A 24,075-nucleotide genomic window follows, 5' to 3' on the forward strand; every position below is an offset into this window, starting at 1 on the left:
GTGTGTGTTTGGTTTTTCAAAGAAAAGCAGGGAAGATGAAGAAGATGTAGAAAGATGAGTAATAAAAAAGATGTGCAAATGATCTTAATTTCTCGCTACATTCTGTTACAGTGTCTGCTGTTTGTATGGTAAGCAGAATTTCTGATATCAGGAAAACTTACTCAGCGTGAGAATGAAGATTCCGGAGAAAAGTTGTTGGCGATGTGTTACAATCGAGACAAACCCACGGGGATTTTGGTGTCATGTCTTAAAAGATCCTTTTGGTGCCATTTCAATTGACTTGACTTAGTTCTGAATGAAAAAACACATCAGTTTATGTGGGGCAAAACTGACTATAATCAATGACACACTGCAAACGAGTGCAGTGATCGTGGCACTGAACAACTCCTGTCTACTACCAGAAATACTTCCCCTTTATACCGATAACACAGATATTCAGAACAGAAGGAGCTGTTAAATAAATCACCCTTTCATACACAGCAGCACATTAAAACAGCATTTTAAAAAAAAGTTTTATGCCTCACTCTATGCCATCATTGACCAGCTGTATTTTTTTATATTAAAGTGGGGACAGTTAGAGGACCACAGTGGTCCTGACAATCCTGGAGAAGCACTAAGCTTGCACCTTACAAGGAATCATAATGAATTCAGGCTACACAGGCAATATGGAAATGATCATGACAGTGCACCACGTTCTTTATTGTAGAGGATGTTCTCAGTTGGTACCACTGTGATTGTAGCTGTTTCTCTTTACTGGGCAAAACCTCTAGATTACCTTTCATAGAATGTTGTAAATTGTGTATAGAAGAGCAGGGCTTTGGTCTTCTGAACACGAAGTGACATAGAGTAAATCATACTGACAACTATTTTTTAGAATGTTTTGTGCTAAAAATAACTACCGTAATGTTCCAAGAAACCAGAATTTTAGAAGAAACTACTTTTAATAAGCAGCAGCCAGTAGTGTGTGTCATGACAGCTCCTTTAAAAACACCCAAGTTACCCATGTGATGAAGACCTCTGTTGTCAGCTGAGGCGTTTACTCTTGCCTCCAACAGCTTGCACGTGACAAACTTCTACTGTAGCACCCAGCTTCTTCAGTTCACTCAGCCAGATTATCTGCTTGTGGGACAGGCGATCATTGGGACCTTTCACTTCCACCAGCTACAAAGAAATATGGAAGATCAGTAGTGTGCCTGTGGAGGAACTGAAGGATCATTAGCTCCCACAGACTAACGCAAGTATTCTTTTATGGCTGTTCTTTGCAACAAAAATACTAGAGATTTAGCACAACAGAAGGCCCAGTGCGTGCTAAATTATTAACCCATGTTCCAAAGTTTAACTGTAAGAGAATGAACTTTTATGTAGTAAATAAATAGCCACCAAAACACAGACAGAGGCGTGGGTGAATGAAGCTACCACATACTCAAAAATTGATCATCTGCAGCCTCACCGGTTCCAGCTGATACTGTCAGCAACTTACTCGGATGTTCTAGAGAACTAATTATTTCTGCTATTCAGCTGTGGTTTATAAACACGTAACAATTGCTCCCAGCAGCTATGTCCACTAGTTGTCTACTGCCTATGCCACTTCCATGCAAAGCACAAACCATGATTGTCTACTCAGGTTTTTCTTTTTGTAGCAGAGACATAGTTGTAGTAGTCTCATAGATTAAAGCTTTTGTGCACGTAAGTGGTGTCATCAGCACCCCTTGCTAACAACAGTCAGAACGTGTATGACTGATTGATAATAGTTGCTTTACAGTAATTTTAATTGAAGACCTAGTCTACAACAATACCTAGGCACCTCTTGCTGTTTCTCATTATGCCCATTAAAGCTGCAGCAAAATGTGATGAAATAGCAGCTAAACAATCACCCAGTATTTGCCATAGCTGCTGGGCAGATGAGCAGCAGGTTTAACTCCACCACAACAGGAAAATACCATTTGTATGGGCTGACAACTGGAAGGTTTTAAACCTAAGGGTAAGATCAGCTGAGCCCTGAGTATCTCCATGATCTCCCAATATACCTTAAAGTGATTAGTGTGAGTACGCCACACAACCAGGTCAGGAAGTCCCCCTCTGCAATGGCGTAGATCTTTGGAAAGTCGCGTAAAAACACCGCTGAGAAACATTCCTCCAAGGCAAGAGACAAGGCTCTGTAAGAGAAGTTCTGGTAGTTGGCCTTTTTTTTGGTTTGTTTTTTTATTTCCTGTACAGCCATTTCCCAATTCTGACAAGAATATTCTATGGCCCATCGCAGCTTTTTTGTTTAGTCACGTGTAACAAGAAACTGAAGTAGCTGATATTATCTGTCATCTACAGCAATTTCCCTGCTGTGTTCCCAACTACTGTTGCAGGAAAAGTAAGGATATCAGAAAAGAGTAACAGTACTTGGGATTAGGGAGAACTGTGCTGAAGTCCCCACTGGATTCCTCCCTCCCACCACTCACCAGCAGTCTTGGCTCAGTGCCTCAGTACAAACTGTGACCACGCTACGGCCCTGTGTAACTTAACGGCAAGCCTAATCAAACAGAGCGCCCATTCTGGACAACAGTTACTTACCTGAACTTGCTGGAGGGAAATAAAACGCCCCCAGCTAACTAGTGCTGCAGCTTTTCCCTCCTGAGTGGTCCAGATGTCAGCAATCAACTTTGCCAGTGTCTCCGAGGAAGCTGTATGAAGCTGCTTGAGTCTGGCCTCAATGACATCCCTCCTGTTCTCATAGAAGCTGTCAGTGTATAAATCCAGGGGGAACGTCTGTATAAAAAAGGTAAATACAGCTCTTAGGCTCTGTCAGCAAAGTAACGATGCCAAGAATGACAATGCCCTACTTCATATTTTTCTTATCATCTCAACTACAAATTCACTCCAACACTGAGTCAATTTAACTTGAACATGTTCACCATATCATAAACCTTTATTAAATGGGAAACGATTTGCATATATTTATTTTAACACCCAATGCCAGTGCAACAAACGCTGGCCATATCTTAGCCTGTGCTCTGTTGGTTTTTTGACCTCTAGACAGAGGTTTCCTTTAATAGACAACAAAGAGCTATCATCTGCTCTCCTAACTCTCCAAGCAGTAATAGTCAGTCTGTCTTATGAGGATTTGGAATCAGTAGCAAGACTGCTCAGCTACAGGGAGCAGTCTGAGGAGGGAAGAACAAAGCAGTGATGAAACCGGGGAAACTCAAGCTGCCCAAAAGCAGCAAGCCTTACGCATAGCACTGAACACATTACTGTATACAGTCACTACAGCAACTATTCAGTATTTTTGAAAAGGCTATCAAGTAGTAGCTGAGTTCCATTCTAGCTTCTCAAAATCAAATGCAGAGTGCTTAGAAAATGGCAACTTTCAGCCTTCCTTACACAATCTGCTGCCACAGCTAATCCCACAAAAATACAGCCTAGGAATGACTGAGAGAATCAGGTGTGAGCTTTCAGCTCATCCTTTTTCATGCCTTGAGGCTAATGACAGCTTTGTTCTCCATTAATAAGTAAACTCTAGTTTAAAAAAAAAAAAAATTTGCAAATGAGCTGTAGATACAGGGCTTGTTATAAATACATAAACATGCAAGGGTTTTTTGGTGGGTTTTTTTTTTCCCTTTTTTCTTAAGTAGGCATAATCTGCATATAAGATTATATAAAAGGAAACGTATACAGAAAGGCAAGATCTACAGTAAATGGTAGTTTGCACTGATAAAGAATACCTGCTTTTACACATGATATTCATACAATTACGGCATCTTACTAGAATAGCAGATACTCCACAAGAAGAGTTATTTGTATATGAATTCCATTTACCAATATTGGTATGGCCTTTGGAGCTACAGTAGCCTCCTTCCCGTCCTGTCTATGAGCTTGCAAGGGCCTTCATGTCCCACCTCAAAATTGCAGCGCAAGAAGGACAACCATACCTCAGTTCTTTCTGCAAACAGTATTCAGCCCTAAATTTACTTGGTCAGATGACTACAAGAATCAAGTAGTAAAAGACACTTCACTCTGTAGTGAGTAAGTTGCCTCTTTTCATCATTGAGGAGCTCTCCAAGGATATGGCTAAGAACATACTTATAATCAAGTGCTCGTGGCTTAAGAATTACTTCAAGCTATGAGTCTGTATACAGTCATAATCCATGACAACATAAAATAAAAACAGGTTAAACTTTGGATTAGTGGGACAGAGAGCAACTCATGTATTCATAGTTCTGAGTTTAGTCCTACTGGCCTAATAAAATAATTGTACTGTTTGATTCTCTAGATTTTTACATCTTTTGCTTAAGGGACTGTGTAAGAATGGCCTTGAGGGAATGTATCTCCCTCCCCGCCAATTAAAAGGAGATATTTGTAGTGGTCACTAATTAGGGAGACAGCCATCTCCAAAAACACCAGGTGGTTTTTGACTCAGCCACAAGGATTTCTACTTCATACTGGTGAAGAAAAACAAAGAAAAGGAGGCAGGCGGGGCTGGGAGGGGAGAAAAGACAAGAAAAACCTGCATGTTTCAGCTCTAAAATAAGAAGCAATTTCTACCTAAGGTATCTCATACTGATATAAACCTGTAATTTCTTACCATACAAATAAATCCAGTTAAGGAAAAGGACAGCACTGGCTGGTCTACCTCTTGGCCAGGGTTCCAATGAGAAGCAATGGCTTAAGGTGGCAGAAAGAAGACAATTGTCTGGCCTTTTTTAGATCTACAACAGCTGAGATGGCATTGTAGTGTTTTCTTAGCAAATGTCACTAAGTTTTCTAATTGCAATTATTAAAACTGCTTCTAGCTGTAATTTGTAGGATGTAAAGCATTTAGCTAAAAGCCACAAGTTCACCCGGAATCATTAATCTTGGGGTGTGGAAGGGAGTTGTTGTTGAGGGGGTATAGTGTTGTTTGCTTGTTCGTTTCTTTGACAAAAAGGAAGGATGATCCCAAAAGCGTTAACATATTGGGGTGGAGCGGGTGCTAACAAACCTTAGTTTAAAAATGTGACTTCCCTTTAAAGGCCATTGAAAAGAAACAGACTTTTTTTTTTTTAATGGAATGCGTCATCTTCAAATGAGATGGCATAGCAGTAGTCTTCCACTGACTATAAAGGAAACTTTGACAAGTGAGTTCAGATATAGGACATGTGCATTTAGCCAGATGAATCCCACCCCATCTGACAGTCAATCCAGACTTACATAGCAATTACTTACCGAGAAGCCCTTTAGTAACAAGCCCCATATAACAAACAATAAAACCAACCAAACGGAAAGATGTCTGGAAAGTCCCTCAGAATAAAATGTTAATCTAATCCCGAATAAGATTTTAACATTGTTACAGAGTCTACAGCAATGGGTAAAGAAATTAACTAAAGAAAGCCTTTCAAAACTACCTGATAGGAATTTCTGAAAACATCGGGTATGTCATCCATGAAAATGATATCCCACATTAGAATACCATACAGCGTCATAAATGTTGAGCCTTCCCCATGAATACCTAAAGGGCAAAATTTAATAAAAGGGGAAGCATTAATTTCTACAGCAATCTCATACGAAGAGGTACTAAATCATCATGATCCGAAAGCGAAACATGCTATGTTCAGGTTTATACTCAGCTGAAGTCAGTATATACTAACACTACAGCATCAAGTTGTAAATGCAGTTGATTACTTCTACAATTTGCTAATGCTTTCTATTTCCAAGCAAGTGGCCTTCATTTACAGCGTAGAATTAAATTACTATGCCCTGTCACAAATAAGGTTTACTGTTCTAACTTACTTTAACAATTTTTAATACACAATTTAATTTTTACACTAAAAAAGTAATAGATCAATAACAAAATGCTTACATATGTTAAAATGTTTTATATTAGACGTATACATATACACATACATATACATCTATGGAGCTATACAGATGTGTATGTATACATGTATGCATATATATGTATACATATACGTGCTGCTATACATATACAATTGCTCACCACCAGCAGACCAATGCCCAGCCAGTATACTAAAAATGTAATACATTAATAACAAAATGTTTGTATACATAAAAACGTTTTCTATTACGTTTACATATACACATACATACACACACGCATACATATATATGTATATATGTTCATACACATATATGAACACAAATATGCATGAACACATATACATATGTGAACATAGCGAGACACATATATGTATGAACATATATGCATAAAGACGAACATGGGGGAAACACTTTTTCCCTGTGAGGGTGACCGAGCGCTGGCACAGGTTGCCCAGAGAGGCTGTGGAGTCTCCATCCTTGGAGACACTCAAAAGCCAGACACAGTCCTGAGCAACTGGCTCTAGGTGGCCCCACTTGAGCAGGGGGGGGGTCGACAGGGTGACTGCCAGCGCTCCCTGCCAACCTTAACCATTCTGTGATGTATGTTCTGTTACTAGTCTATTATTATATTATATATAATATTGTATGTAATTATACATATAATACATATAGATAAAAGAATATATGTTACACATTATCATCTTATATATAATGTATAGTATAGTGCATATATATTATACATGTATGATATATCACACATATTCCAGAGAGAGAGAGAGAGAGAGAGGGAGAGAGAGAGAGAGAGAGAGAGAGAGAGAGAGAGAGCGCACATGTGGGTGCGTGCATGCATTCGTTGTTAGTGTGTGTATAGTGCTGGACTGGGCATTCTGTTTCATTAGGCCTACCCCTAAATCACACATGGCCATTGTGTGCTCAAAATTTGTACTGAGCCACTGAGCCAAGAAGACTGATGGTGAGTGGGTGGGAGTGAGGAATGCAGTGGGATCTTATTCTAAATATTGTCACCTTCACATTTACCCTTTTCTGATATGGCTACTTTTCCTGCAACAGTATTTCAGGACATATCAATAATACAAAATCCTATTAAAATATATATTTTCTGTAAAAATATAAATTTTATCTTAAAATATAACCCGCCTACCTTTCTGTATTTTATTTTTTTCCTGTAAAGCAGACCTATATATTCTTATTTGCCCATGGCTTTTCACAGCTCTGAAGTTGTAAAAATATATGAAGAACTACTAATAGAGCTGAAAATCAAGCCTTTTCAATAGAAGTTGCTAAGTGTCTTGCTATGGTATATACTGTTCCATCTAGTACCAAAAATCTATGGAAGTTTACCTTTCCTTAATGACACTGCCTTAAATGACACTGCTAGCATGCTACCCCTAACAAAATAGCTGTTCACTGATAAGAAAGGCCAAGTAAGTGATTTTCTATGGAGATAAAGAAGAAACGTTGGGTTTTTTCCCAACACATTTCAAAACCACCTTAGGTATATGAAGGCAGCAAATAATTAAAGGCCAGGAAGCAGGTCAGGTGGGAAATAGATATTAGAGCATTTTGGTAAGGAAATTACATATTAGAGCCATTTGAGAAGGAAACAGAATCAGACTAAGAACTGGGCTAATGAAATCAGCTAAAACTGGTCTATTAACCAAACTGCTTAGTAAATTGGTTCTCTACTCCCACAGTTGTACAAAAAAAAAGTTACTGTTACCCTGATCAAAACCATTCTGCCTGTAATGAGTTAATGCCAGCTCCTCAACTGAGCACATGACTGTGGATACACTGAAGTCTTCACCTCCTTCTTCATCACCAATATCCTCCATTAGAAATACAGATTTTCCCATTCCCATCTGAGGACACATCTTTCCTTTGATTGTAACCTGAACATATTAAAAAAACTAGTTACTTTCCAGGATCACATTTAAAAAGCTTTAGCCTAGGTATTTGAATCTCTCCTAAAACACACATTCTTCCTTTTCAGCTTTCTTAAAATCAGAACTAGACTTGTTTCCAAAAATCAACTGAATAAAATTTAACCTGCCATTTCCTTGAAATCATTCTGTTTAGCTTTTATAAACTGGCAAATTTTTCAGAAAAAAAGAAGTCTAGCAAAAATGGTGGGCAGATGGGAATGTAGTCTTTCTATATGCAGGACCAGGAAGAAAGAATACAGATGACTGAGGAGACTGATTCTGGACTGAGAAAAAGAAGGGCTGGAGGGAGCTATGCAGTGATGAGGCCGAGAGAGAAAGTGAGGCTCTGCTCTGGCTCTGACTTTGTCCAGGTGCAATTATCTTTGCAACAGCAGGGAAAAGAATGAGTTTAAAAAAAAATCCATCCCCATATGATGCAAGTGCATCATATTGCATATCTGCATAGCGCATATTTAGACTGTGTAACTCCCAAAGGTTAATGAAAAACCTTGCATTTTTGAGCCATTAATCTATTGCCGACAACATGCTTGGCCTGAAGACACCAGAGGCAACGCACTGATTTGATCAGAGTCTTCAGACAGAAAGGTTCTCGTAAATTAGTGGAGTTTATAGCTGATCAGATTCGTAACACATATTCAGTAAAACAATGCCAATTAAATCAGTGTACAGCTGACTAAGTTCAGCTAAGAAGCTGACCATTTATTAAATAAGTAGAAATATTTGTTTACAAGAGGCTTTTGCTTTAGAAATACATTTCTATTCATTTTCCTGCAGCACAAGTAAGTCAGAGACTGGTGCATAGCACATAACAACAGTCTCCCAGATTATTTTTTCTTGTCTGAAGAAAAAAGGCCTCACGAGTTGTTATTTCCCAGAAACCACCAGCAACTTTACTTACATGTGTCACATCCTCCACAGTTATGACTGGCAGATCATGAAACAGCCATCTGAACTGCTTGCAGCTTGGTGAGTCTCTGATCCGTAAGGCCCGCTGGTAGAGAGAGAGACGATGCCCAGTACGTACAAATGGGTCTGCCAGCCCATTTCTAATGCAGTCAATGGCCTAGCAAAGAGCAAGGTAGCAAGCAATAATTTAGAAAGACCTATGCACATCTGTCTGTTCTTACTAAGCCCAAAAGACCAATTGATTTAAGGAGCACAAAAATGTGAATGTAAAAAACAGCATATAAGACAGGGCCACCTTTCTTACTTATGTACTGAAGTTCTAACTAGCAAGTCATATTTTGCACTAGTAGGGTTCTGGATTCAAATTTGTACTAGTACAGTAAAAAGAAATTACTCTCCATTTGTACAGATCAGTGTAAGATTAAGGAAGTATAAATTCTACATAAGTGACCAGAAAAAAGAGTTGGTTCTAAGGTAAATCAGCTTAGTATTTTTAAGCCAGTTTCTTAACAGCATGTAATACAGAAACAGAAGGACCTGATCAGTTGTACAAGAATGTACATACAGAACAAATTTTAGACCAACACACTACTGCACTGAAGAACATCCAGGGTTAAATATGGACTCCAAAAATTAATTCAAATCATGGTTCTGACATACTCTCTTTCGGCGACTTGAGGAAGTCACTTTGTCCTAATTTATGAATAAGGAACTGAGACTAACTCTTCCTTTGTACAACTTCTAATTCCAAATCTGGAAAAAGCTTGATATGGGGGTATAAGATGCAGAAGAGACAACTGCAGACGTTTGACAGCCTATGATATTATTTCCTTTTAACAATGCAACACAAAATATGAGCATTTGAATCCCAATTCTCAATTGCCCTAGCGGGGCAAGGAAGCAGCACTAAGAGAAAAGAAAAAGTCATTCTCTGCTTATTTTAAATAATTCTACAACTGCTGCTGTTCCTGGACTTAAAACATTGCCAAACTAGTCAGGTATCTTAGGTATGTTTAGTTAGATTGGTCGTCTTTGTCTTTTAGTTAAAAGCTGATTTTCAGTCTGCCCATACTACTTCACTGTGACCTAAACAGTCCTACAGAGTTTCGTTTTCAATCACTGACAATATTTCTCCTTTGTATATAACAGACAGGAAAAATGGACATAATCTCCTGTACTTATAAATCCTCAGACCAGCAGCTGATACAACTACTGTCTGCTGTTTCTTGCACAGAAAATTAATGGAACTGCAACTGAGCCCTAAAATGAGTTAGTGCCTTCTACGCCTTGTGGCTCTTGAAAAGCAAGTCTGTTAAAAGGTGGTGCTGGCTCACAAGAAATTCAAAGGCACAGCCTGTACTGCAGTATGCAGTTTTCTCTGGTTCTTTTATATTTTGCTGCAGAAATCTTTCCAGAGGTGCCAGAAAGTTCTACAGAGATTTACAATAATCCTTGCACACAATCCTTGCCATTCCCATATGGTTATTTTTCTGTCATTCGGCTACATGCCAGCTAATCACTTAGGAAACTCAAAGACCGCTCACCATGTACAGTGTTTCTAAAGGCCTGAACTGCATCATTCAGACTTGAGACTGGCAAGTTTACCCATGGCACAAATAATGTGTTTTGCTTGTACAAACACACCCTACTGGTGTGTGTGTCCTACTGGAAGGGAAGAGGGGAGAGGGCAAAGTTTCAGCAAAAGCTAAGATTACCTCAAAACCTCTTCTCCCCTCCTCTGCCTTCCTAAGAGAATTAAACAGACCAGGATGAACAGAACCTGTAATACATGCTATCTGAAACCATTAATCTTATTCTTTACCAGTCTAAGGATGGTCAGTTATGTTTTCTCCTGGAGGACCATGGAAATAGTTTAAATTTGCTGTTAAAGACTGATGCTGCCAGAGCTGTGTACAAGTAACCAATTAGAAATGGGGTTGTCTACTGCTTGACCCCTTACAGTAGAAACCCCACACCAAAACTGGTTCAGATATAAAAGACAACATTCTTCCCACTGGCAACAGTTAGCCAAGGACTTAATTCCCTTAATTTTTTGTTTGACAACATTAAAAAACTCCTTCTGATCATGTTTGTTTTTTTCATTCCAGGCATGGCCTCATTATGACTCAGGTTCAGAAGCAGAAGTGTTTACTGCAGGAAATTTCCTTGCTTCTGACACATTAGGCAAATTTATAAGGCAGAACAGCAAGGAAGCTGCTGCCTGAGAACTCCATGCAATCCTTCAAGCCAAATGGTGTTCCTCTACGCAACAGAAAAAAGCAGGCCAACCAAGGACGAGGGTACACTCAATATGAAATTTCTTAGGAGAAACTGGTTGCCTGACCTTGGGACTCCTACCAATATCTGCATTTTTAGAAGAGCCTACCCCGCTGTTCTTCTCATATCAAATATTTTTAAAAAATGTTTTCAGACAATGACTGCAGTGTTTCCAGCTTTACAGCATGCAGTTGTGAAGATACCTTCTTAGTGTTTTTCAAGTGCTGGTGTAAATTCAGAGCTAGGCGATCCCACCATCGCCCTCTGCTGTCAGTACAATACACATCCTGAGACAGAAGAGTCTGCAGCTCCTGCACCGCTTCCTGTAGCAACAAGATTATATCTTTATTAATTGAGTTAGAAAACCAAGCTGAAGTTTCGTTATATAATTAGCTTGTCACTTTCCCTTCTAATTACTGGGTACCATAAAACTTTGTCTCTGCACAATTCAAACCCCATTTTCACTCCAGCACCCAATGTGTTCAGGTGCACTGGTATATCTTAAAAATTCTAGAAAAGAGATATTTTTACATAAATTTAAAGGTTAGCTGCCAAGAATACAGTATTTTTGTCCTTTCTGTATTCCTTATACTATATGAAAAAGACCTGAATATTACTTGTTGCCTTTTTGCAGAGGCGAAGTCTTTTTCAGAATAATCTGGTTTGCTTTAACATGTAAGTCAGAGACCTTTGGAGATGTTAGCTCCTAAGGTGAAGATACAGGGATTTCATAGAAGACATTTCTTCCAAGATTTTCTTATTTAAAAGCAGTTACCAAATCTAGTGAAACACAGATACCTTTAAATAATGAAACAGCAATGTCTCAGCAACAGTCTTATGGCATATTATATATGGTAGATCTTCAAAGCATAAACAGAAATCAAAACAATTTAAAACTTTCTAAGCAGCCAGAAATAACGGCTCTTCTTCCTTAAAAGTAACCTGTTAAGAGAACTGTAGCAAGTCCTGGCAAACAGTATCACCATTTTCCAGCCACATCAGAAATGTAAATTGAGGTACAATGCTACATTAAACACTATTCCTGTTCACTTCACCACTTTACCTCATACATGTGAAGTCTCTGCAAAATTTCAACACCTTGAGAAAGGATTCTTGTATATACCCAGCCAACTGTGAAATGTCGCAGATACTCAGGTAAAACTCTGTGATAGCTGAAAGATAAGAGCAGCTCAGATCAATTTAATGAAGGCAATTCAAATTCTTAAAATTCTCTTACTAAGAACGCTTACACCTAAAACATTTACAAAAATTAAATGCCTTATATATCAAACTTGAACTGAAATGAGTATTCCAGCTGCAAAGTCAAGAACGCAAAGGTAAGAAAATAGTTTAGCTGAGGTAGCAGGTGCCAGCTGCACTTGCACAGCATATTTTGTTTTCAACAGCAGTGGAATTATTAGTTAATGAGTTTTACATCAGATGCAAACCAATAATTTATTACATCATCTTTTGTTACTGCCAACTTGTTCTCCTAAGTCAGAAGGTTAACTTTAGGAACACAGCTGAACAAAAGAAACAGGCTAACACAGGCATTTCCTGCCATAAAAGAAGACTAACAATCTTTTGGGTAGGCACCTCTATGTTTCAAGACAAAGTCTTTTGAATGTCTTACTGAAATCAAAATAGGTTTTTCCACTGTCTTCAGTGTGAAATGGTATAGACCTCCAAATGACACTCTGAATATTATTTTAAATCAGTTCCCATGAAAATGAATATAATGCCAAGCATAAGGCTTTAACTTTGAGTGTATCATTAAGCCAGAAAACAAAATAATTCAAAGAAAAACTGATGAAGGATGCTTCAAAAACAATACATGTTATTTTAGTTCTCAGATCTTTAATAACGTTTCCTGAATGACACCCACTTGGAAGTTTGAAGAGATGAATAACCCAGTATGTTTTCCCGTAACATCTGCAACATTTTTTTTTTCACAGTGAATTATAGATTCTCCTTATTGTTATTTGTCTAAAAGCCATAAAAACAAACTATGACAAGGGAAAAATAAGGCTCTTTTTCTCCTGCATTGGCACACAGAACAGAAATGTTTTAGTGCTTTATCCATGCCCATCAATTCATTCCCAAGGTTTTATAAAAAAGGACTTTTCATCAATCACTTAAAAGCTAAAGAAACAACCAGGAAGTTCAAAGCTTTCAAGAACATTAAAGCTTCTAATTTATCAGGCTTAAATAATATCAATACTCTATAAGCTTCTCTCAAAAGTAAAAGTACCAAAAGTAAGATAATACACTTAATAGTTTTGTATAAACACTAAGCTAGTTTCCATCTTAGTACCTTAAAGAGGGGTGATTTTTCAGTTCGTTCCAGGTTTCTTTAGCACACACATATAGATGATTAGCTTCTTCCCAGTTCCCATTTACCATTGCAGTGGCTATATCATTTGACAGATGAGCAGCAGTTGCATACCTAAGGGAAAAAAACATAGTAACTGTGTAAGGCTCAAAAAGCATTTATAGTTAAAAGAAATCAATTCCTCCATGCGATACCTTTTAAAAACTCCCTTCCATTCTCCAAAGACATTCAACCATACAGCCAACTTTATCCTTAATCTTGTAGAATCAGCAGAGTTTACACTAGCAGGGTACATTGTGTTTAAAATTACTTATAAACTAGAGAATGCATTTTTTGTTTTGTTCAGAGTCCATTCTAATAATCGTCACAGCAAATGAAGAAACAACTTTCATCAGCAGATGATTATGAAGCAAATAAATATGCTATTTTGGTTCAAAATGCAAGCCACTGTGAATTACACATCCTACCTGGATACAAAAATGTACTTAAAATCATTGAAAAAGTGCAATTCTACCTATTTATATCTGTAGTTCTACATGATGAATTCTTATTTGCCTACACAAGTACTGCAGTAAAGCTTTTCTAGAAATAAACAGATTTTCAAACTGCCAAAGCTCCCCCTACCTGATAAGATCTTCTCTGTCCTGGAAGATCTGTGTTTTCCTATTTACAGTGTAACTGGGGAATACCATACGCCCCATGTTTACCATAAGGACTGTGGAGAGCTGGCCTTGACCAGCACTACCAGCTTCTTCATCCTCCATTGACTCAGACAGTGAAAATAGCAGCAGAATCCGAGAAAAGACAGCCCGAGGGCCTTTACAGACCCTGACAGATTTTCCAGCCAGGTCTTTCACCCTGGAAGGACAAATAAAATTATTATAACAAATGGTTTTTACCATCACTTATAAAAATTCAAATATACTGAATGAAATATGAGAATAATTTTGTTTTCAACACAATTAATGTGTAAACTTCATTTTCCTTGAAAGAACTAGTATTTCAGCTGTCAACTACAGCAAAGAGCATTACATTCCCAAAGTTGATCTGGCTGAGCAAGTAACTATCGGCCTCTTTTCTTGGAGTAGGGAGTAAGCCAACACGAAGGACTTTTTTGGAATATAACTAGTTTTCCCAGGTTCCTTTCAATTTCCTGAACACGGTTTTTTTATAGCCTTCCTTTGTCTAGTTTAAACCAATATTCTGAGAACAATTTTGTTTCTCTTAGAGTTATTTATACAAACTATGCATCATGCATCGTCATGTAGTTCAAATATCTAGCATCAAAGAGAAAAAAAAAATCTCAAGTGATACAAAGTATTTTCATACTGAAGGTTTCTATACGTGGATTAGAATGAAACAAATGCAATTCCTTAAATTAAAACATCGTTACTTATCACAAAGTCCCAACATCCTCTAACACAAGATCATCATGGCTGTGGCTATAATCACTTCACCTGTCTTCCTGTCGACCAAATGAAGTGCAATGCAACTGGAGACAATGATACCAGTGTGAAATACTATTTTTAACAGAATGGGAACCACTAGAGCTCCTGTTGTGTTTTAAAAACAGCAAAGGCCAAATAAAGCTACTTTAAAGAAGCTAACCATACTATGCAAACCTCCCAGTTGTGAAGCTCTGCAAGCCCAGCACTAAGCTAGCATTAGGCCTCTCTTTTGGCGTAAGGAAAGACGACCTTACTGATTCACGTAGTAATAATTCTTCATGGAGGGATGATTTTGAAGTTCTTCTTCCAATACAAGGCCCCTTTTAATACAAGGAATTTTGTGGAGAATCACAATCGATTTCTGGGGGGAATATTTGTCCAATAAACATAGCTATGCAAAACTTGACAAAGCTTTAGATCTCTCTCATTTGAAAAAGAATACCACGGGAAAGACAAATCATGTTATTGAAGCAAATGCAGTACATACTGATATCTGTCAGCTCTCTACCTTACCTGCATTTTGTACAGAAAGGATTCCACAATTACTGAGTTCAGACTCTAGTTCTCCAACCTACTAGACAAGCTAACTGCTAGACAAGCAACCTTTGTTTATATGCATTATCATTCAAACAGTTACTTTCTGGTATTAGTTACTAAGAGAGGCAACTGCGTAAGCAAGCTTATAAACTGACTTGTACCCCAGCACCAGTACCCTGGCTATTATTTTAGTTCATGTTCCTACACTTTTTGTGGATGTTCTAGCTACAGATCCAGCCCTAAACACCAAGAATGGTAATGCTGTAATCACTCCTATTATGGCAGAATGACACCTTAAATGTGAATCTAGACCCCAGAAGACCTGGAAGTCAAGGGCATCTGATATACACAGCTGTGATAGCCACAGTGAAAAAATTCACAGGAAAGAACGAACACTTGTCAAGTAAATAATCTTTTTCTTTTAAAACTATTGCCGAAAAGGAGGCCCTATGCTAAAGTACAAAGTCAATCACAAAAAAGATATTATTGCTCCCCTCTAATTCTACTAAAAGAGCTCACCCAGCAAACGAACATCAGATAGTTGCTTTAATAGGCAATGACTTTCCCTGGGTCTTCCTACATGTTTTCTGCACTGATTTTGCTTTAAATAATTCAGAAATGTTTCTCTGTATAACTGAGTAACTTTGGAGATAGATAATCATGCCCTTAGCTGAAAAGTCTAATATTTACCCTTCTGTTTGACCCACTGTGAATCAAAACTTAATGCTGCCCTTTTTTATTCATTAATTTACTAAATGCATTCCTCTCTTCAAAAGGCATCTAGATTGAGTCCTTTGAAGCATAGCTTACATTCACCTGAAAAATTTAACCATAAACAGAGTTACCTTTTCAAAATCACTGTCCCAATACCAGCATGACTCCTGCTGAAGACTGAACGTTGTTTTGCCAACCTCAGAAAATCATCCACAAGTTGCTGTTTCTGACCATTTGGGTTTGGCAAGTGAAAGATCTTTGCCAATGTTTTTAGCTCAGGGGCTGAAAGCAAATCCAACCCTTCACACAGGTCTTCCAGTTCAGATTCTAAAAGTAAAATGATCCACATATATTCATTGTGTGCTACACCTACACACTCAAGCAACAGCTCAAAGTACAGTACATTCATATAACCTAGTACTAATCTAATGACTGAGATTCTTCAAACATGTATTATGATCGATGCTACCTGGTTCAGCTTGAAATACATTCTCTTCACAGGTCCAGTTTGAAGGAATGGAATAATCAGAAAAAAATCCCTTTGCAACTTCAAAACAAAAGCAAATATGAAGAAATTCTGCTGAGTAACAGAAAAATGCTTTTCAGAAAAACTTAAATCTTCCTGATGATTAAAACTTTGCCCAATTCAAAAAAAAGTGCTGCCAGGGAACAGCAAGAGCAGCGCTGCTCAACAAGGGGGCATGAACTAGGAGTCAAGAGTGACCACAGCACTGGCAGAGTCCTCACCAACCCTGGTGCAGTCCCACTGTAAATGAACAGAACGAGCAGAGCAGAAGTCCTGATAACAGAGTCCACTGGCAGCCCCAAAACTGGCGTGAAGATGAATCAGGTCCAGGGTCAATCTAAGAGATGAGCTGGACGTAAGACTAGAGACAAGACTACAATTTACATCTGAGATCCATCCACAGTACACGGCCACAGACAAGACTGGAAACAAACACCTTCAGCATTGGCTGGAGGTCCAGCCAGCCAGGGAGGGACAAGGCCAGGGACAGGGTGCCTGCAAGACAGCTCAGGACAGTACTGAAGGAGATTAAGTAGAGCTCCTGGACCAATGCGCAGAGGCTGCGCAGGTCAGGGTCTGAGACAAGGCTAGTGAGGGCAAGTAAAGCCTATTGTTGCACCTATAGCCCTGACATTTATTTAGCTATCCCTATTACCTAATTTGCACTAACTGCTTTTATTACTAATGCAACACAACACAACTCATCTACCTGAAACCTTTATTCTGCTCCTCTAATTCTCTTCTCAAGGCACAGACAGGCATGTAGTGCATTAAACGCTAACGTGACACAACTGCAGATTTTATCTGTAATATTTTTAATGTTTATTAATGCTGGCCATACCTGTTTGCAGAAATCTGGCTTCAGCCAGTTCTTCAATTATTGGTGACAAATCCATACTTATCTCTCCATACTCTATTTTGTTCACCTTCAACCAATTCAGCTTGCGTTGAAAAAGTCTCACATATAACTTCTGCCCACCAACTGCAAATTTTATTTAAAGGAGGGAAGGATAAAAAGAAAATTACATTCTAAACATAGTACTATGCATAATCACTACCTTACCTAGAAAAATTACTTTGATGCAGATATATTCTAAAACACATTTTAAATCTGCCCATGTTCTACGAGCAGACTTGGCAAAATACCAGAACTTACCTTTCCAAGTAATTATTGCTCATCAGAATCTTTAAGTTTTGTAGGTAAAAAATTATTACAATGTATTTTGTAGGTAATGAACATGGCTAAAATGCATTTTGGACATGCTTACCCTTTAAGAAATAATTTGTTTTCTAGGAAAAGGTAACTTCATTTTTCAAACTCTGCGTATTGTTCAATAGGTCTTTTTGCTTTCTTTAACACTCATTCAATAACCAACTATTTCATGTTAGGAAACAAAAGAAGCTATAGTCTGACAGAATGATTTAATAACCACAGAGTACCTCTCTGTGTAGTAGTCTTCAGATTCTTATTTTTCCAAAGATAAGCTTAATTCTACTAATATATCTACTGAAAACAAGGGAAAAAACCTCCTATTGATTTGATTTTTATCAGGGAAGTGCTCTCTCAAAGTACCTTTTTAAAATACTTTTAAATTCAGCACCCTTTTGAATACTTAACTCATCCCTCATTGACTTCTGATTTTTTTCATCCCTGCCTGCTGCTGAACTGAAACTGATCATTAATAAAAACAGACACTGAAACAGTACCAGACCTAGATATATTTAAGAAATGGCAGTTAATTTTTACATTCTTATTTAACTATTCTCTTGTTCTTAATAAGCCTTTTTCAGCCTTTTTTTTTAATAGAATGTTTCCAGGAACAATTAACTGAGAGAACTACATTCAGACCCATAAGCTTGTAATTTTCTCTGTGAGGTTATAACTTCTTTGATGTCTGTCTCCAGTTTTTACAAATCTGGAAAAAGGAAGATGGTCGAGTAATACTTGAACATCCTTTCTACAGACCATGGAAACTGATCAAACTAAGGCTGCAATCCAGTAAAGGCATGCGAGGACTGCTTTCTCTCTAAAGAATTTGAATGACAAATAGAAGAGCAAAAAGGTATTGCGCAAGTAATTAATTGCTTCTTAAGCATCCTGTTCTGCAATACATTACCTTTGAAGGTTTGGGGGATTTTTTTCTTTTGTAGTTCTTAAGAAAGTTTCAGGTGTTTCACTGACACAAAAAATTTGCTCTAAGTTGAAAGATTATCAGCAAAAAGATGCAGAAGATCTTAGAAAAGGTCATCCTCTATGAGTCATTAAAATGCAACAGAAAAAAATTACATTATTTTTTCTTGTTCGGTTTTCTATACCTCATGGTTCTCCAATACGATTTTTCTGTTGTATAAAAGTCGGAAGGAGGATTTCACAAAGCGTATTAAGTAGTGTCACTAGAACTATGTGCTTGCATTTAAATTCTTCCAACTGCAACATGTGGTGAAATTAAACACGGACAATACAAAAAATAGTTTTTAATATTACACCTAAGTTCAGACAGATCTCATCCTGAGCACAAAGCCTGACACTGCACTGCAGATTACTTGTTATGGATACACCTCTGCTTTTCCCTAATTTTATTTACTGTTTACGGTACTTAAAAAATTGGCAATGCTCTACATCCAACAAAAAGGCCACCCGCTTTTGAGAAAACTGGGCAGGAAGGAAGGAAGGATTGCTTCAAATGTAATCCTTTTAAAAATATAATTCCTTTCATAATAAGCATTAGAGATAACTCACTGAAGAATGGTAGACATTTTAGCAGAAAATAATGAAAAACTGGAGAATACCTGCATTCAACAACTTTATAGTATTAAGCACGTGTGGGGTTTTTTTTGGTGTTATGATAACTGAAACACTTGCTTGGGTAGAAACTTCTCATGTGGAACAGATAACCCATCTACCTGAACTTTTAAAGTATTCTGTCTCAGATTTCTTGAAGGTAAAGACATCTGTCACTTGCCCAGAATTCATTAGCTATCGACTTAATGCTACCTGATCACTTCTCATAGCTGAATCATTGCGTTTTTCCTACCCTGCAAAGACAGATTGTTTTATCTGTGACTCTAACAGTCAGTGCAGACATGGATTTATCAGCACCACTTTGCAATAATTCTTTCTGTATTCTGAAGTCCTGTGAGAGGGGAATACTGAAATCACACTACTGAAAGAGAAACAAGCACTTCCTTTATTTAATAGAACAAGTTACTATTACTGATCAGTGTTGTACTCATCCAGAGAGAGGAGTGCGGAAATACGGAAGCTGTATTCTGAACATCTCTTTTAGTATTTGTCAAAGTAGCCAAAGCCTGCATCCACTAATGACCTAACTGTAAGTTTATTCCTAGATCTTCTTTGGATGTAAATGATACACATCTACTGCTTGCCTCAGAGAGCCAACAACAACAGTTTTGTTGCTTATATTCCATTCTTTCTTTTTATATTCCTGTTTTAACTATCCCAACATAAACAAGGCATTATCAAGCTCCAAGATGTCACCGTATACACATTGAGGTGGAGACAGTTAACTACTTTAATATTTTTATACGGCCTTGAGTGCACCAATAGGCTCTGCACCCCCATCCCAGCCCCCACCGGTTTGGCTGCTTGCGTTCAAGGTCAGCTGACACTGCAGCTGTGTAAGCTGGGCTCAGGCTGCTGGGAAGAGCTGTGTGAGGCTTTGTCAGGGCCCCCCCCATTCGCTCAGGAGCTGTACTTCAGCTCAGGCTGGCGGCCCATGCTCCTGCCTAAGCTCTGTTGTGGCATGCCAGTGCCTAGCCAAACACCTTGCTGACTTGGCTTCACCTTGCACCTGCCTTGTCACTATGGACTTGCCTGAAGATCTGCCACCAGTGGAGCACGGCTGACTGCAGTACTGGCACTGGATCCACTCTGCTCTTCTTCTTTGGGCAATGTGGGCGTGTGCCCCTTGCAAGTGAGGAGAGGATGTGGCCCCTGCCTGCCCTGCTGTCTCCTTTGGCTCCTGGCTCATCTTCCTATGCAGAGGAGTCTGCTCTTGCTGCTCCCTGACAAATACAGTCCTATGTTATAATCTCACCTTACAATATTCTCATAACTTATGTTAGTATCATTATTATTTTTTTAAAATGTTTGGTGTTACTGCATAACTGCACTTATTACAATATAATCTGTAAGAGCTTAACTCTGACCAGGTAACTGCTGCAGAAATACCTGTGTAAGTTTTGAGCCCTACTTCCTCCCCTGGAGTTTCTTCACCTTTTTAGCAACCACCTTTTAAGGTGGTTTGAGGCAGCTCAGCTGACTTTTCCACTAGGGCAAATGAAGAATGTTCATACGGTCCTTTCCAGCTGCTAAACTTTGGAAGAAAACCTTAAGTCAAGAAAGACATTTCAGAGAATGTTCCACCACAGGTTTATGTACTTCCTAGAGAAACAGATAGCACTGACTCAATTTTTTTAAGGAATTGAGATTATGAACTCCTTATCAGGGCTATATTTCTTCCTAAAAATCTCAAGCCAACACTTTTCCATTTTTGGAGAAGTCTGTTTTGAATCTTTGCATTTTTGTCTCCTTTGAATCTTGTCTAAATATGGAGGGCTTAAATCTCCAACACTCTGTCTCCTACTGACATTAATGAGAGCTAACAGTACTAAGCAACCTACACAAAAATTATTGTTAATTAGTAATGAGCATTCTAAACACTGGATAATAATCACAAGGATAACCATGGATTCACACCAAGCACGGACGTCATCTGTAAATGTGCTGCTCAGAAAGCTCAGAAATGCCACTTCAGAAGTATTCTTTTCAAGGTTTATGTATCCAGCACAGGGCCCTTCATAACCCCTACATGTAGAATTCCCATATGCATTAATCATCAAAAGCTTGGTGTTAACCGATACTCCTCTTTTGTGCTATGAGTTTTCTTCCTTGGAAACATGTTTAAATGTAGCAGCAAGTTGACTTAAGATTCTAAAAAATAGTATTCAAACAGTAAAAAAAGTATTCAAAAAACCCAGAAATATACATAATTATTCACTCCTTAGTTCTTACAAGTCTCCTCTACTTATTACCTTCCATTAAAGCAACATTAGAAAAGTTTACCTACAAAAAGCAACTGAAGGATACATTTCCTGAGAAAAAGGAGCTTCTTCCCTTAAGGAATTTATCAAGTTAAATTGCCCATTGGGCACATAAAAATATGTAACAGTTCCCTCTACAAGAGGTAATGTGAAAATATATTTAAAAAAAAAAAATACCTGATAATTTGCAGAACTTGGTTATAATGTTCATATCTTGCTCATTAAAGAGTCTGACATCATCTTCATTCTCCAAAACTGCTTGCAGCACCACTAAAAAATTCTGGAGGTAGTACGGGTGACCGGGAGAGCTGGGCACAGAGCTAAGCTCATTTATTTTGCCTAAAATGTCCCCAATGGAATTTTGAAACTCTACATTTTCCACAGTTTCTGACAAAGTATGATTAATCTCATCCTTAAAGTCTTCATGAACTTCCACAGGAAGTACCTGTACATCACCCTTGCTAAAGCAATTTTGCGTACCACAGTTCACTTCGGTCTTGGAAGATGGAACAACCTGAGCACGAGGCTGAGTCTTGACTTCCAAACTATTGGTCAGCTCTGCTGAAGTATAAACGGCTAGATGTGTTTCAAATTTATCAGGACTAAGTATCACACCTTCAGACCGACTTTCTGTTTTGGTGCTCCTTGTACCAATTGGTAACCTCTTGACATTAATATTTTCAGCTGGTAATGATACCCGAACAATATTCACAAGGTCTTCTCCATTACATTTGTTTATTTCTTCTTGAAATTCAGGTTCCTCCTTCAAAAAATTTTGTTCCTGGTGCTCCCTCTGAGCAAGCTTATTTTCTTTCTGAGAACTATGCCTAGCGTAAATCTCATCATCATCATCATCCTGTGCTGCAGCACTTTTGCACGTATTGTGAACAGCTGGAGGTGAAGAGTCGATCTCTTTATACACGATCCGTTTTCCTCCCTGGATACAACGTCTTCTGGACAGTTTAGATGACAAGCTTCCCAAAGAGACTATTTTAACTGTTTGAGCCCGTGGTTCATTGTTAACACAACGGACTGAACTATTATTGCTAAAATAAGGACTAATCTGTTGTGCTGCACTCCCTTCTGTTTTCAATAAACTGCTTTTGGAAGGACTTGTTTCTAGATTTAAGAGGTTTTTTGAAAAATATGAGCTGGAATTATTGTTCACATTTGCAGCTGGGGGACTCTCATTTGTAAGAGAGTTGAGTGTGGAATCAATGACGCCAATCTCGCCACGGTTTCTCTGACATGCTTCATCCATGTGCTCATTTATTCCGTATCTTGGCACCATTTGCCCACACACAGGACAGGTAATTTTGGCAGGGGTAACATTGTTAAAAAAGGAAATAATAGAGGAGGACGCTGAAGGTATAGATGGCGTTCCTTTACCTTCCACCTTTTTTGTTGCTCCTTTTTTTTTCTTATTTTTACCGAGTGACAAACTTATTCGGGATCTTTTAATTTCTGAAGAACTAGCTTCTGCCATTACGAAACTTCAAAGTATTTACATGGCACAGGCAACTTCATTCAGGCCATACTTCCTTATTCTGTAATACTTCTTTTAAAAGAAAAAAACCTGTTCTTGGCTTTGCATTTTCCATCTGTAATCCTCTGACATGCCTTCAAGAAAAAAAAAACAAAATATCGAATGAAAGATCTTCTAAGGTACCAAATGCAACCAAGATGAACAGTAAAGAAAAAAAAAAAAAACCAAACCTAAAAAGTGGAAAAGTCACGCAATCCTTAACTGCTACAATGCAATTGTCCCTTTACCTTCTCAGTAGGCAGGCAAGCAAGCACACCACCGTCATACTGAGTGAGCACTGCAGCTGGCTTCGTGGGAACGGTTTGAAAAACGGGAATACTACTACACACTTTGACTATTTAAACGCTACGTCCCCTTGCTGATGTAAACAAAAACTTGAGATGAAGTTCAATGTAAGGATATAGTCAAGCCCTCTAATTTCTGCCGCTGTTTAGAGGCATGCTATTTTTTGGTGCCAACCATCCACTCTTACCGAGCACATGCAACGTGCACGTCTGTGCACCAAGCACAGGCGCAGCGTCTCGCAGCACGCCTGATCACTGGTGGGGGGCTTCTGAAAGCGCCGAGGCCACCGCGCCGGCCGGGCTGTGCTCCCCCGGGCCTCTCCCGAGCAGGCCGCGCCGCGCGGCACAGCGCACTCGCGATGCCTTCCCCACGGGGGCGGCGGCGCCTCAGCCTTCTGAACCCACGGCTGCTACTGCCCGGCAGGAGAGAGGTGCCTGCCTCGGGCCTGCCCCCCGCCGCTGGCGCCGCTACCCCTCCCCTCGCCGGGAGCCCCTCGTCCGGCCGCGGGGCTCTACCGAAGCCCCCCGCAACCCGCCCCGCCTGACTTTCCTCACGCACCGGCGCCGCAGCCGAGCGTCTCTCCGCTGCGTCCGGCCCAGCGGCCGCGAGGGGGGAGCGAGGGGCGGGCCTGCGAGGCGCGCCGCTCAACGGCCGCGGCACGCGCTACGGCC

At 39.0% G+C, this 24,075-nt stretch overlaps 1 protein-coding gene across 1 annotated transcript; it reads right to left on the reverse strand.

Moving 5' to 3' along the window:
- Positions 1–694: 694 nt before the first annotated feature.
- Positions 695–23,997, reverse strand: FAN1 (FANCD2 and FANCI associated nuclease 1). The gene is made up of 14 exons (XM_059823872.1): positions 23,963–23,997; positions 21,751–23,193; positions 17,351–17,491; positions 16,115–16,310; positions 13,909–14,142; positions 13,267–13,398; positions 12,016–12,124; positions 11,156–11,275; positions 8,668–8,832; positions 7,547–7,715; positions 5,373–5,476; positions 2,563–2,757; positions 2,028–2,156; positions 695–1,161 (listed from the first exon to the last, which is right to left on the reverse strand). Exons 2-14 carry the CDS (start codon positions 23,057–23,059, stop codon positions 1,024–1,026), a joined length of 3,141 nt encoding a protein of 1,046 aa, XP_059679855.1. The 5' UTR covers positions 23,060–23,193; positions 23,963–23,997; the 3' UTR covers positions 695–1,023.
- Positions 23,998–24,075: the final 78 nt, after the last annotated feature.

This window comes from Gavia stellata, chromosome 13 (genome assembly GCF_030936135.1).
Source record: "Gavia stellata isolate bGavSte3 chromosome 13, bGavSte3.hap2, whole genome shotgun sequence".
Classification (NCBI taxonomy): Eukaryota; Metazoa; Chordata; class Aves; order Gaviiformes; family Gaviidae; genus Gavia; species Gavia stellata.